Raw genomic sequence first — 16,432 nt, 5'->3', positions numbered from 1 at the left:
AATAAGACAAATTAAGGTAAACGCACCAGTAGCTGACAGTATAAGAAACTATACGCACTTAATAATCCGTGGTTTTGAATAAATAGGAACTAAAGAGATATCACGGATTTTATGTGATTCTAAATTTAGTGTAGTTTTCAAATTTGTCATACAAAAAGGGTTTTTTAAATATATTTTATAACATTTTTAAACTTAATTCAACCTTTGTACGTGTTCCAGTGGCTGACAGTGAAAAAAGCGCTTGTACCAGTAGCTGACTGTCAGTTGTCCCAGTAGCTGACACTGGAACTATAAATGTACTAGCTGCTAAACCTAAGGGACAAGGGTTTTATAATTTATAAGACGAATAAAATCTAACTTAATTATTAAATTATAAAATCATGTAAAACGTTATTAAGAAAATTTATTTTACATACCTATTTTTAAATAAAAAAAATATGTACATAAAAAAATACATATTTTTTTAGATCATTTGTATTATTAATTAAAAAATTAAGATGTGTGAAATCAAACACATAAAATTAAACATTAACTATTCATTAGGTTATGCAGAATGGGTTTAGACTGCTAAAAACATGTTCTTTTATGTATTCTCATCTTCACAAAATATCCCCTGTCAGCTAGTGGAACTTGTATGGCTTTTGTGTACCAAAGCCTGACATTGATATAATTTTAAATCCAAAACCCCTAACACCCCAATTTTATCAAGAAATTGTCAACAAATGTATAATTGATAAAAATAATGAGCCTAATCATTTAGCCTATTTAAGAAATTTAGCGAAATGACAAAAAACCAAACTTACCTTCTTAACAATTTCATTAAGGGAATCGACTAAATGTGATGTGTACAGACAGGGTCGCTTTCAAACCACCACCATTCAGTGAGTATGGGCTAAATTTCATTGATTTGCTTGTAAACAAATCAAGAATAAACATATGTTCTTCTAACAATGCAATCATATGTGTACATATTTTTAAGAGACCACATTATAATGTAAAGAAACTCAAACTGTCAGCTTCTGGAGCACTGTCAGCTACTGGTGCATTTACCTAGAAATGGCCTCCATCTGATGATATTCAGTTTTGATTAAAACAAATTCTGGTCCCGTGATGAACATAACCTTAGCAATAATCTTTTCAACTGTTGACATTGAATTTTATTCCTATCTTATATAATATCTTATACTATCTACTGATAAATAGAAACAGAAGAAGAATTTTTTCGTAAGGTATTAACAAATTTATGTATTCTCTTAAAAAATTGACATTACGTCCCTAGGCGCTATATGTTCTCTCCTAATGATCTACCATTATTAAATTCAAACTGTCAAGGTCAAGTCACAACACAAGTCAAAGGAGAACGGGAATGGATGGAGTGGGAGTGGACTATCGATATCGCAATGTACTAAATTCTAAAAACAATCGAGCTGTAAAAGTATCGATTTTCCAGTTTCGATATTCGTCAACTAATTTGAGGTGGTGAAAAAGTACTCACCGAACCGACATACCGACCGACTCGGACAGTCGACAGTCTTGGCAAAGATGTTTTTATGGTGCGCTTTGTGTTGGACGAATTGAAACTCAAACTGTTCGGCTGCAATAATAGGCCTATTGTAAACCTTGGAGTCTTTATGTGTGCTTTTGATGAACTGTATTTGCAATATAAATTGAAGTTGTGTGATTTTACTAGGCACTATGAAGTAAAACTAAGTGACTCGTGTTGGTTTAATAATGATGGTAGGACTTTTTGGTGCTGGGCACCTTTTCCCTAACACTTACAGCAGTAATATTTCTCCACAGCAAGAGTGTAAGTACCCACATTGCCGTGACATCATATGAATTGGAACAATTAAGTTTAGGCTATGTTAAGTTATTGTATTTTCTGATCATGTGGGATAAGTTAGGCTTAATTATTGTAAGTTAGCCTTAGCTCCTGGATCTAGGTAGGTAAGCTAGGTTGGTAATTATTTGATATATCTACAACGCGATACCGTGAAATTTTTAGGTGTAGAAATGTTACAGTAAGCCTATTTTTCACGCTGAATCCAAAAATGCAATCAGTTTTTGTCGGAGAGATTCCTAAGTGGTCTTACAGTTAAATAATTAATATCAAGCTTCGGTTTTGATGAGTTTGTGATTTGGACGAGTCCAAATTCTAGTAGCGACTTAACACTGAAAGGGGAGAAAGGTTTGTGGAGTGGAAACAGCTGTCAGTTGTTTACATTCGATACTAAACAGACAAAACCACACACGACACTGGTGTGAACCTGGCAATAACTCTAGCAATAAGTAGTGCACGCGCCCGATAAAATCTATTGCTGGCCGTTTTGCGGGAAAATACGGCCGCGTAGGCTACCATATTAGGTAGGCCTACTGATGATGTCACCAGATAGAGGACACTTTAACGGACACGACAGTATCAATATAATGTACCTGGGGGGTAAGTTAGGAGGGGTAAAGTCAGCAATAAGTCGATAAAATCTATTGCTGGCCGTTTTGCGGAAAAATACGGCCGTGTACTTAGTGATGTGGGCCGGGCAAATGCCCAGTGGGCGTGTCGTTTATGGGCATTTGCCCAAAGCGATTTTAAGCGCCCAAAAACTGGGCGTTTATAAAAAGTTCAGTTTAAGGCGCAATTCAATAAAACCTGTAATATTTTCAGTGTGGTATTTTAAATAAATATTTTTCTAAATTGTTAAATAAAATCTTATTTACTGATTAAGCAGGTTTCTACTCTGTAATTCATAAATATGTGCATAAGATAAATTTATAATGTCTAATTAATTAAATATAAAGTTAAGTATTAAGGTTTTGTTAGTAAAACAAGTGCTTTTTAGCCACAATGTAAATTTCCTAACATAAATACCCCCGCTGCAGTAAACCTGCAGACTAAGCGAATTTCCATTTGCCTGATTCTGATTAGATTTACACTAAAATGTCTACTTAAAAATTTAACATTTATTTCCTATTTAAATAGAATTAGTTTTAACTGGTACTTAGGTTTGCTGCATCAGGGAGGGTAAAACTGTCTTTCTTTTTTTTTTTTTTTGTAAAATGTTAATAGTTAGTAAGAAATAAAAACATTTTCCAAATTTGATCAAAATATGTTCATAAACAAGCATACTACAACAGTTTACTTGTTCTCCATAAGAATAACATGGGAATTGAACATTTACATTTTTTTTGAATTTTCTCCGTAATTATTAGGCGCATAGTAACACTTCAATATACTAAATTATTTGTTTTTTAAGCTCTACAAAATGGTTTGGAAAGAAATTGCTAAATTTTATGTTTTTTGGGTCAAAAATGGGAAAACCCTATTTTTACCCCATAAAACCCCCCGTAAACCTCCGTTCGCATAGTCCGATCACGCTGGTTCGCGAACTCGTTCAAGTTTATCCCGCCTTACACCCTAAGTTATCGTGCGATGGACACACACACACATATATATATTTATTAATATAAAATATATAATTAAAATAAAAACTAATCATAAATATCAAAATATAGAAAATAATTTATCAGTGATTGAATTGGAACCAAACAAAGCCAAATTATTCATTAAAGAAGAATTCCACATATATAGAAACCATAAAAAAGATCCTGAAAACATACTTAATACAATGCAAATTCAAAAAGAAAACATAATATATGAAAAAATCTTATATAATAAATCATAAGAAAACAACACCTAAACCAACCTATATACTAGACAAAATTCCAAAATCATATGATAATTTACTTATTTATTATTTACATTTCTATTTATTTACTATTTGTTCATGAACTGTGATCATGGCCTAAGAGCCGAAACATGTAAGTTGTTTATTCAATAAATTAATAACTTAAAAAAAGGGTGCTAAATGTTTAATTATTTATTTAATTTATTAATATTTATATATATATATAGATATATAAAAATTTGAACAAATGGTGTTTTTGGCCTCTGGGGACATCAAAATGAAAAAGTAAATTGGTCCCGGGCCTAGGTCTTACCATGAGACCTAAGGGAATAGCTACTTCCTTAGGGAAATTCGCTAAAAGGCACCTATAAAATTATTTTTATTCATATATATATATTCACAAATTCTACTGGAGTTAGGGCTATCATTAGTTTAAGGAATTTTGTTTGATGAACTGAAGTTTTCATTATGCCCATAATTATTTAAGTTAAGACTGATTCATTGTGTATAATAAACAAATGTAAATTAATTCTATTACATTAGCCAGAGATTTAAACGCCAGGGCGTTTTACATCACTACGCGTACTATATTACCGAAAATGTCACCAGATAGAGGACACTTTACGGACACGACAGTATCAATATAATGTACCTGGGGAGTAAGTTAGGGGGGTAAAGGCAGCAATAAGTAGTGGGCGTTCCCGAAAAAATCTACTGCTGGCAGTTTTGCGGAAAAATACGGCCGCGTACCACAATACCGTTAATGTCACCAGATAGAGGACACTTTTACGGACACGACAGTATCAATATCATGTACCTGGGTGGTAAGTTAGGGAAGGTAAAGTTAGCAAAAGGTAGTGGGCGTGCCAGGAAAAAATCAATTGCTGGCCGTTTTGCGGAAAAATCCGGCCGTTTAACATATTACCGATAATGTCACAAGATAGAGGACACTTAAACGGACACGACAGTAGGCCTATCAATATCATGTACGGGAGGGGTAAGTTAGGGGGGGTAAAGTCAGAAATAAGTCGATAAAATCTATTGCTGGCAGTTTAGCGGAAAAATCCGGCCGCGTACCTTATTACCGATAATGTCAGCAGATAGGTCTAGAGGACACTTAAATGGACACGACAGTATGAATATCATGTAGGTACTGGGGGGGTAAAGTCAGCAATAAGTCGATAAAATCTGTTGCTGGCTGTTTAGCAGAAAAATTTAGACGCAGAAAGGACTAAGCAAGAGACAGACCCTCGTCACCCATTACACGGCCACCAACCTGCAGAGCGACGGCTTCGGTCCAGAAAGAGCTTTTTATCACGGTCACGAGTCCTGGATGGATCACTCTCAAGTAATCGGGCTGGCAAGGTGGGAGGCCACGTTGACTAACCCTCCCATCAAGGGAGGAACTGGCTCCTGGTGGAGGCCTTCATTATACGGTGTGGAAGACCCTAAATCGAATCAGGGTCGAGGTACCAAAATGCAAGATAAACATGTATAAATGGGGTCTCTTACCAGACGAAGAAAATATCTTGTGCGCGTGTGGTGCTGTTCAGGATCCTGGCCATCTGCTGATCTGTCCACGCCTAGACCAGTCTTGCACAAGCGATGATGATCTTTTACAAGCGAATGGCAAAGCCATATCGGTAGCTAATTTTTGGAAAAGCGAAGTCTGATTTCCGGACACGGAAAGTAAGTAGCAGAAAAATCCGGCCGCGTACCTTATTACCGATAGGCTAATGTCAGCAGATAGAGGACACTTCACTTTAACGGACACGACAGTATCAATATCATGTAAGTTAGGGGGGTAAAGTCAGCAATAAGTAGTGCTCGCGCCTGAAAAAATCTACTGCTGGCTGTTTTGCGGAAAAATACTGCTGGACATCTTAAAAAAAAGAAAAAAAATCTTTTTTCTGCGGAAACATTTTTGGCCGACTGTCTCCGGAGCATTGCCACTTTTCTCCAGTGATGTCCCATAGCAAGTGCAAATAGTATACAAACGGAAAGTTTTGACCTTAGAAAAAATATTTATTAGTTAATAGTTATGAAGAATCTTGCAGGCATATTGGTACAAAATATGGTACAGCATAATTTATGGTACAAAATACAACCCACAATGTGGATTGTGGGTCAATGTCCCCACAACAGAACATAATGTGTTGATCAAAATCATAACTGTTTATTTTTTTTATCACTTTAACTTAAAAAATGTACAGTAGTTTGTGGCAAGGCTCATGGCATTAGTGGTATTAGTTTGTGGCATTTGATCATGGCACATAATTGTAGTAGGCTACAATTCACCAACTATTAATTATTATACTACGAGTAAATTATTACTTCTTAAAACAAAATTGGGAATTACATTAGGTATGTTAACTGTGAGTTAGTTCGAAGAGCTTGAAAACATTTGGGTTTAATTTAGGTTTTTTCAGGCCAATGGGCACTATTGGATTGATGCTATTAAAGTATAATGTTAAAACTTACCCTTCATCCTGTCTCTCTACTCTCTCATTTCGGCCATCTCGCACGTGCACTACTTTTTGCTGACTTTATCCCCTCTAACTTACCCCCCAGGTACATGATATTGATACTGTCATGTCCGTAAAAGTGTCTTCTATCTGGTGACATTATTGGTAATATGTTATGTGGCCGTATTTTTCTGCAAAATGGCCAGCAATAGATTTTTTCGGGCGCGAGCTCTACTTATTGCTGACTTTATCCCCCACCTAACTTACCCCCCAGATACATGATTTTGATACTGTCGTGTCCGTAAAAGTGTCCTCTATCTCGTGACATCATCGGTAATAAGGTACGTGGCCGGATTTTCCCGCAAAACGACCAGCAATAGATTTTATCGGGCGCGCGCACTACTTATTGCTGGAGTTATTGCCAGGTTCACACAAGTCACACGACGACATGAGAGCCAAATCAGAATTGCAATATGCTGAATTGCAGAATGCAAAGATTTTTAATAGCAAATGGACTTGGGTGCCGTTTAGAAAATACAATAAATCAACTACAATTTACATAAATTATTAATCACATCAATGAAAATTATAAAAAATTGAGTTTATTCTTGTAAAATTCCAGTAATAGAATTTAGGCCTAGGCCACTGCCGATATGATCGTCCTCATTCCAACCCTCACTCAATGTCTGTTAATGACAGTTCATTATTCATTATTATTATTCATTAGCCTTCGTCGTTGACCCTCTGGTGAGGGAATAGACTGCGTCGTTGTTTAATACGGAAAAAAAGACACAAAAACAAAGACTACACGCACATATAAAATGCCATTATGCATAATCCCATAGTAGGCCTACATAATCCCATTGTGCCTAAAAGTGAAAATGTGCCACAGTGCATAATTTCATGTATCAGCAACTACCTAATTAATGATATTAGCCTACATGTGTTTTTATATAACGTTAAGCTCAGCTAATCAATCTAACCTAACCTAACCTAACCTAACCCAACCTTAATATTAATTTTTAAATCACATTTTATGTCAGAAAAGGCATATGAGGAAGATAGGTCGGACTTTATGCGGATTCGTGACGGTATAATACCTTTGAAGTGAGGTTAGATTAGGTAAGTTAAAGGTTAGGTTATAATGAACTGTCTCATTAATTTATGCTACTTCCAGACTGTTTTTGCACAATTAAAGAGTGGGTGGAACAGTCTGGAAGTAACTTGGCATAAATTAATGAGTTGGTTCATTATAACCTAACCTTTACCGTACCTTCCTAATCTAACCTCACTTCAAAACACTTAATACAGTCACGAATCCGCATAAAACCCGACCTACCTTCCTCACATGCCTAAATAAGAACTGATTATTTGGTTTCAAAACGAATTGACTTCATTCCGCATTAAGTCGAGTAGCTGTTTGCTCTCCTCCTCACTCAGTCCTCAGTCCACATACGGACCCGTCCAGACCACGCCATATTACCATCAGTATAGTTCAATGAACCTTAGATTCGTAATTTTGACCTTCGTTTTACGGCCACTTACGAATCTCTCCGACAAAAACTGATTGCATTTTTGGATTCAGCGTGAAAATTACTGTAAGTAGACATCTAAAAATTACACGATATCACGTTGTAGATATATCAAATATTTGCCGTGTTCTCCTTCAAACAGGGTTCTCTTGCTACAGGGTGGCTAGTGACCTGGAAAACCTGGAAATGTCAGGGAATATTAAATATCTGGAAAAGTCATGGAAAAGTCAGGGAATTTGGTCATAAGTCAGGGAAAATTGTAAATTGTTTAAAATAATTTTAATAATTGTTAGGAAAGGTCGATCTGGTAAGAGTACGTATGCCGTGTGGGTGAAAACTAAGAATTATGCCTGTAAAAATAAATTTTGTTTTTTTGTACAAATTAAATTTGGTTTAAACTGTGTATCATCTGGTGAAGTAAGCTAACAGCTGATTATTTTCAAGCATAGTCAAGCAAATGGAAGTGATTATTTAAGGTACGTTTTGCTTGGAGCGACAGTCGCTCAGCCGCAGTCGCGGGGTGGTAGACTGTTTTGCTTGGAGCGACAACGACAACTTCTTCTACCTGGCGTCACCAAAACGTGGTACCGTCAGTGCACCTACCTCAAAAGTGCGCACAAAGTAGGCCTATAGATTCACTAAATAAATTAGATAAATTGACTTTTATTTAAATCATCTAAACGAAAATGTAATTAGAAGTATTTAAAGTATAGAATCTAAATAATCTAAAATGAGGTGTTAGCCCGTCCTACGTACGGGAGTAGTCAGTTAAAACTGTGTAGGCCTATAATTCAGAACAGCTAGTTTACACGTATAAAGACAAATTTTATTGCAGCCTAGAGTAGAAAGAGTAGCCTAATTATCAATTAATTGAGAAGTGTATAGGCCTAGTCAACGATATCACCTTCCATCGCATACCTGCCTCTTCCATAATCAATATCACCACAATACAATTACTCATACTATACACAATTTCCAGTAGTAAGTCTGAATTGAAACTCCCTAAAATAAAACAAAAAAACATCCAATAAAATTCACAGTACACATAATTATAATGTTGGTGTCCTGACATCATTAAACGAATCGTCCACACACATCTTTTATGTCAATTTCACTGCATCAATTGCTAAATAAATTAAGCACAAATAACCACAAATAAGCACAAATAATAAATAATTAATAAATAATAAATTAAACAAATAGATAAATAAACAACGAAAAGCAAACACAACAGTTTGTTTTGTAAACAGCTGAGTCAAAAATAATATAATATTCATTTGAACAAAAGAACTGGTCACATGTTGAAGGAATTTAAAAAGTAAAAACGCTGGTAAAGCTAGTGACGTAATTAATTGTCTATGTTTATTATCCATTCCGTTATCAGTTTTAATATCTTTGATAACTAAACCACCCTCATTGAATCAATGTATACATCGTAACTCCCCATATTCATTTATTTAAACTAAAATATTCAGCACCTTCCAAACGTAACCACAACTAAACACACGCCAAACAACTTTTTAGATTTCATAAAAGGATGGTTAGTCTAATTGCAGTATCCTAGGCCAATGATGACGTTGTGTTCAATCTATGTCATTCATCTGTATATCTTTGGATAAAACCCGTCTGAGGTTGTGGTGGTAATTTAAAATCGTATTCCTGAGGAATTTTCGATCTCCATCTTTATGACATCAATATTTCCGGGCCTAATCCAAACAAAGTTCAAGCATTCAAAAACATTGATTGTAAACAAAAAGCTGCCAAGATGAATTAAAACATGTAAAAATTGTGATTTTCCTACCCTTTCCATAAAAGTTGAGCAGTAAAATAATTTGCATATCTTTTTTTTTAAACTCGTGTACAGAGCCTCAACTTGTACACATCGATGGTGTTACTTATCTCGGTGGTCTACTAATCTTGCTTATTTCCTATAATCAATGACAAAATCAGAGTTAATAACCTCGTAGTTCTATAGGGCATTTTATAATTAACCAGCTGTTAGTTAAAACAAATTATATTGCACTAAAACAAACCGAGGATTACAAATACTACTTAAAAAAATAATTTGAACATCCTAGTATTTTACTATGCACTAAGCAAATTATATTATACCAAAAGCTAGTTTAGAATCTTATCGTCGGCTGCTAGACTTTTCAAAAATTACAAGTTAATTTCTAAATAACTGGGAGCCTAAACTAAAATTATGGCTTCGACAGTCCCTAGTTCTCAAAATTATCTTTCCTTCAACACAAAAATCATGAAAATCCGTTGAGTGGTTGATTCAGAATCGTGAAATAAAAAAACCCTGTTATGTTTTAATATTATAGATATAACCTTATATTTTATATATCCTTATATTTTATAATATATATCTAAATATAGGTATTCAAATAACTTGTAATAATATAACATAATATTAAACTAGTTTTCCGACTTCACCAGCTATTGCCAGCCAGATATTGTCCTTTATTTGTTTGCCTTTGTAGGAAATATTCTTTAAATCATAAAGGTCGAGGTGTTTTGTCACTTCTTACATTAAACAGTCGTATTCATATGCACTAAAACGTTCAATTCATCCCAGACGTTGTGTGGATAGCCAACGACGCCATAGAGAAAATGAAAAGTTGTCAAAATAGTGTATGAAAACAATCAGATATGTAACTGTCGCTCCTGACTGGTCTTGGAGCAGTACCTAGCGACTGCAGCTCGCGGCTCTAGCGATAGTAGCTCCAAGCAAAACAGGACTATGCAAAACCCCTTAGATCAGTGTCCCGCGACTGCCGCTCGGCGACAGTCGCTGCGCGACGGTCGCACCTGTCGCTCCAAGCAAAACGTACCTTTAATTAATTAACTCTGATTCTGCAATTTGAAAATCACCTGATTAAGTTACACTTTTCACTTTCTAAGGCCAAGTTAACTCATTTAATTTAATTTATTATTGTTACCAGTATTTTATTCTTATTAATGATTATTATTTCCCCATTTAGAAAATACATACCTGTTGGTCCCTTAGTTGCCATTAGCTGTATAGGCTATTAATTAACAGCTCTTTCTAAGGATATGTCGGCTTTAGTCACTAACAAGACTACAAGATCCCGCTACTCATCTCCATTCATACTTAGCTTAAAATACCTACTTTGTATGGTCGCCATTTCCTTGAAAAGTATTAAGTATTAATAAAATGGTGCTATTCTAACAACCTAACCAAACCAAATGCTTGCAAGTATTTTTGAAATAGTAGCTTAATTTGAAGTGTTTTTCTCTGCAGGTGACTATCAACCTAACAACTCGATTCAATATTACCTTAACTTTAACTTACCTAATCTAACCTACCTTCAAAGGACTTAATGCAGTCACGAATTCACATTAAGCATGACCTACCACCCTGGCATGCCTAAATAAGAACTACATGTCCACCAGTCCATCTATATCTCCATATTGTGACGAAATTCCTTTTATAGAAAACTATTGATAAAGATACAAACTTCTTGTTTGCCATCTCTTACTTGAGATACTGTCGATTTGGTATAATTTGTACAAACATTGAACACATATAAATATTTACAAACACATAAATGAAAACAACTTAGATACATGGCCATGATCTTTATCAATCCAATCCAGGATTGATAAAGATTATGGCCATGTATCTAAGTTTTTCAATCTATCTATGTATCTAAAGGGCGGTTCCCGAGCTCGGGACTTCATAGTCCGCGACCAGACGTTGGTCCCGGACTATATAAGCGACGACCAAAAAATGGGTTCACGAGTCAGAGCCTAATGATGTGAAAGCAGGGCTTATTGCTGGTCGAGACCAAATCCGAAGCAGAGCCTAATGACAGGGATTCGCAGGGAATTTTTGTTGAGACGTTGGTAACAACAGCCTGGAAACACATGAGAAGCCACTGATGCTGACATACACACTTCCATACAATAGGATGATCGTGAAAAAAGGCTGAATCAAAAAGTCCAAAAACGATTATTTTTCGCGTATTTTAACTTGTTTATAATTGATTTTCCTTTATAATATTAGGAATAAAATGACTACACAGTATGGTTTCTAAAGTCCATAGTGGAAGTGATGTTTATTTACAACAAATAATAAACATAGCAAACACATGACATATAATATCATACATGACAGCTGCTTTAATCTTAATACCAAGAAGGCAATGAGGAACAAGATTACAAATAAATTCCAACATTTTATTGTCTCAATGCTCGCCTATAATAATCTACGTAGTAGTCAACATAATACAGGAAAGATATTTCATAGTCATATTGGATACACACAGCGACCAGTGAGGAACAAGATTACAAATAAATTCCAAAACCCCTCCTTAATCTTGATCCTTCATTGGGGTAATACCAAGGTCGGAAACCATCATGCTTGATTTTGCCAAGAGATTTTGTAAAAATGTCCTCTACCATCCTGGAAGTTGGAACGTAATTCAACACAAATAGTTTTTTCTGGATTACGTCTCTGACAAATAACTGTTTATGAATTATATTTTTGGTCTTGTCATTTACGGGTTTCTTCTGTAAAATCTTCATTGCTGGCATGTTGTCACAATGTAAATTTACATGCTCAAGTAATATTTCCAGCTCTTCCAACAAGTGCTTCAGAAACATTGCTTGCTTGCATGCCTGAACCATTGCTACATATTCTGACTCTGTTGAGGAATCAGTCATGCAACTCTGTTTCTTACTTCCCCAAGACACAGGTCCACCACACAGTTTAAAATCATATCCCGTAAAACTTTTCACATCAAAGTTGACTGGCATGACTGGCATCAACAAAACCATGTAGAGGTTCCTTATCAGCTCTGGCTTTTTAGGGTCTAGCCCTTCTTCCATAGGAGTGTTGGTAGGATTACAATCAATTATATCAAAATCTTCTCAATGTAAGATGTTTGATCAATTCTCAGGATATCATTTTAGCGAATTTCCCTATAGGGAAGTAGCTATTACCGTAGGTCTCATGGTAAGACTTAGGCCCGGGACCGATTAACTTTTTCATTTTGATGTCCCCAGAGGCCAAAAACACCATTCGTTCAAATTTTTATATATGTATATATATATATATATATATATAGATATATATATATATATATAGATTTATATATATATATATATGTGTCCGTGAACACGATAACTTGAGTAATTTTTATCCGATTTTGATGAAATTTGGTTTGAAGGTGTAAGGCGGGATAAACTTGAATGAGTTCGCGATCCAGCATGATTGGACCATGGGAACAGGGTTTTATGGGGTAAAAATTGGTTTTTCTCACTTTTGACCCTCAAAACACAAAATTTCCCAATTTTTCTCTAAACCTTCTTAAAGAGCTTAAAAAACAAACATTTCAGTATATCAAAGTGTTTTTGTACTGTTATTGGTTACGGAGAAAACTAAAAAAATGGTAAATTTAAAATTCCCATGTTATTCTCATGGAGAATATTGTAAAATGTTGTAGTTTGCTTGTTTATGGATATATTTTGATCAAACTTGGCAAATTTATTTATTTTATAGTAAGCTATCAATATTTTACCAAAAACCCACTTTATTAGTTTCCTTGTAGCAGCAAACCTAGGTACTCGTTAAACCTAATGTTATTTAAATAGATCAATTGAAAATCAATTCAGCCAAATGGAAATTCGCCTAGACGGCAGGTTTGCTGCGGCGGGGGTATTCTTTAGTTATTCTCATGCCTAGTACATGTTTAGCATCACCAAGATGTTTGATTTCAAAATATCCTTTTAGCTGTAGTTTTACATTTGATTTTAAGTCATCATCATTGCTGAACAGAAGAAAGTCATCTTGAGGTAGGTCAACAAGAGTCCAGATGTTATTCTTAATCAACAAGGTATACTCCTCCTCCATAGCATGCTTCCACAAATTCTTATTCAGATCTTCTATTGCCTCTTGACAATTACTTGGCTCTAGATGCTCACGGGTAACCATGTAGGTAACAAAATCAGGAAACGTTTTAGGTTTTCTTACTCTTAGAGAGTACCTACCCCCAACATTAATTTTAACACCTTCCTCGTCATTTCCCGAATCCCCTTCAGTCGATTCTCCAGTTCCAACATCGCCATCATCTTGCTCAATGTTGGTACTATCAAAAATGAAGCTCTCCTCTTCTGCCTCAGGTTTCCTGCAAGGTTCATCGAGTTTGGTGGTCTGGATGCTTACTATGGTCTCGACTGGTTGTGTAGTTTCATCACCATTATTTTCTTCACGACTATTATAAAAAACAAATAATTTAATATATAAAAGTAAAAAGTATTTTTGTTCAATTATTAGTAACGGAGAAAATTTAAAAAATTGTAAATTTAAAATTCCCATGTTATTCTTATGGAGAATATTGTCAAATTTTGTAGTTTGCTTGTTTATGGATATATTTTGATCAAACTTGGCAAATTTATTTATTTTGTACTAAGCTACCAATAAAGCTATCAATATTTTACTAAAAAACACACTTTATTAGTTTCCTTGTAGCAGCAAACCTAGGTACTCGTTAAACCTAATGTTATTAAAATATATTTAACTGAAAATCAATTCAGACAAATGGAAATTCGCTTAGTCGGCAGGTTTGCTGCGGCGGGGGTATTTTAATATAGCGTTGTGGGTAATGAAATTGTTCGGAATTTAATGAGGAACCATATTTAAACATTAGTTTTAAAAAAATAATAAAAATAAAGGAGCTAACTAGATAAAACCGGCATGATGTCACCTTAAACCTGCCCCCTAACAGGTCTGAGTTGGAGACCAAACACCATTGTTCTTTTGGGCCCGAACCATCTCATTTGGGCTCGGACTTGACTTGTGAACCCACCGGGACTAATGATCAGAAGCCGGGACTATCTGTAATTGGACTCGTGAACCCAACTTTTAAAACCGGGTTTTATTCCTGCACTAATTGTGTGCAGCCTATCAGTTTGGTCCGCGGCTTATAAAGTCTTGAGCTCGTGAACCCGATTTTTTAAGTCGCGGCCCAAATACCGGATCCTGGGCTCGGACTACGATAAACCCGAGCTCGTGAACCGCCCCTAAGTGTTTAATATTAGTACAAATTATACCAAATCGACAATATCTCAAGTAAGAGATGGCAAAGAAGAAGTTTAGCTATCCTATGAGACAAAGGACTGAGGATAACGTTTCGACGTAGAAACCTAGGTCTCCACTATAAAAATAAATTGGATCATAAGGTAAGCCTTAGATTTAATTATGTTCAATAACGATCCAGAGGCTATATCTTCAAATAATTCAAGATTTATAGAACTTCAGTTTAAGAACAATTTTCAAAACTTGGTATTCTTACTGTTTTTGCCCAATATATCTTTGATTTGATCTTGTTTGTGAAGAATAATTTACCAAAATTCAAGACCCGGGGTTCAATGCCACAGCTACGGGACAAGAACATCGAAGTATATAACACAACTGCAACACCAGGTAGATAAGAGATGTGGGATAAAAAGCGTGCCGTTTCGACAACCTTCCCCCACCACTATGTGGGACCCAACGCAGATATGTCAGTTCCGCAAGCCGTGCACGCGGTTGTTAATACGCTCCTGGCCGTGCATACAATAGGTTGACTGCAATTAAAGTTATATATTCGGAATCTGCATTAATTGCAGAATCTGACAGTATAAATATAATCTTATTTAAATCGTAATTCAAATTTGAACAACTAAAAATGTTAAACAAATATCACACCTTGACATAAAAAAGTTACTAAGCGAGGATTTTTATATTTTTTGTCAGAAGCAAACTTCAAGCGACAAAATTGTAGCTAATGAGATGATCTTCAGCAAATAACCAAGCAATTTCAAATAAAATTTGTTCTAGTCTTGTGTAATGGAGTAATTAGTAACGCAAAGAGGTTCTTTATAAATCGCGCCGTGGGCCGTTCTCCCTGGTTCTGCTGATCTTTTCCTTTACGGTACTCCCAGAAACGTTTTGAGTACAACCAATAGTTATATTAAATTCATTTTTATTACAGGTAACACATAACTAAATACTGTATTATCACCTCCTAGGTAAACTATTTACATACAATGTTACCGTAAATTAAAATATAAAATGTAAACTATATATACAGGGACAGGGACTGGTAATCCCCCTTTGTTTAGTTGTAACAAGGGGTCGTTTACTATCTGCTTTGTTTGGTAATTAATGAGAAATTTCAAATATTAGGGTTCAGAGCAAGTAATTGAAAAGGTCATAAATACTAAACCTAGAAAGTATTTAACGTAAAGGCAATAACAAAAATTGAATAATACATTTACAAATCAAATTGTTAGTCGTGTTCCTTTGACAATATGAGTATTTGTATAATGTTGCAAAGACACGAGTAGTAAAAAAGTGTTTTGAGTGACATTGTTATTCTGTATATGTTTTTAAATTCATATCATCACACATAAGAGAAAAGGGGTTGGTTAATAATACTAAACAGTACTATTAAGAATATGTTTTACTGCCCACAATCGTGCTTAAATATAGTACAAAGGTTGCATTACATGTTGTGAAACAAAACCAATTTCTTCAATCTCTGCCTTACACCTAACTTATTTTTGTTACATTCATTCATAATGTTCCTAGCATTGGAGAAACAAACGGTTTTGTTAAAACAGTGTCCCTAACAGTTTCATTCATGGGTGGCAGCCCAGTACCGGTATTGATATTTATCTTCTGCAAACAAATTAAATATATGATCACATCCATAGAATAGTTGATATTCTAACACGTTCG

General features: G+C 35.1%; 1 protein-coding gene across 4 annotated transcripts in view; it reads left to right on the top strand.

The window, feature by feature from the left end:
- Window positions 1-1,544: 1,544 nt before the first annotated feature.
- LOC128982570 (mothers against decapentaplegic homolog 4) overlaps window positions 1,545-16,432 on the top strand; it is a 173,193-nt gene continuing 158,305 nt past the window's right edge. For all 4 annotated transcript variants that reach the window (XM_054401546.1, XM_054401532.1, XM_054401538.1 and 1 more), the window contains exon 1: window positions 1,545-1,807. In XM_054401546.1, coding sequence (XP_054257521.1) covers window positions 1,732-1,807 — 76 coding nt within the window. In that variant the 5' untranslated portion in view covers window positions 1,545-1,731. The remainder of the gene's footprint in view (window positions 1,808-16,432) is intronic.

Source organism: Macrosteles quadrilineatus, unplaced genomic scaffold (assembly GCF_028750875.1).
Source record: "Macrosteles quadrilineatus isolate MER2022 unplaced genomic scaffold, UCM_ALF_1.0 Scaffold_1__1_contigs__length_201487025, whole genome shotgun sequence".
Lineage (NCBI taxonomy): Eukaryota > Metazoa > Arthropoda > Insecta > Hemiptera > Cicadellidae > Macrosteles > Macrosteles quadrilineatus.
Note: the sequence above shows the minus strand (reverse complement) of the source record. Positions and strands in the feature narration are given on the sequence as shown.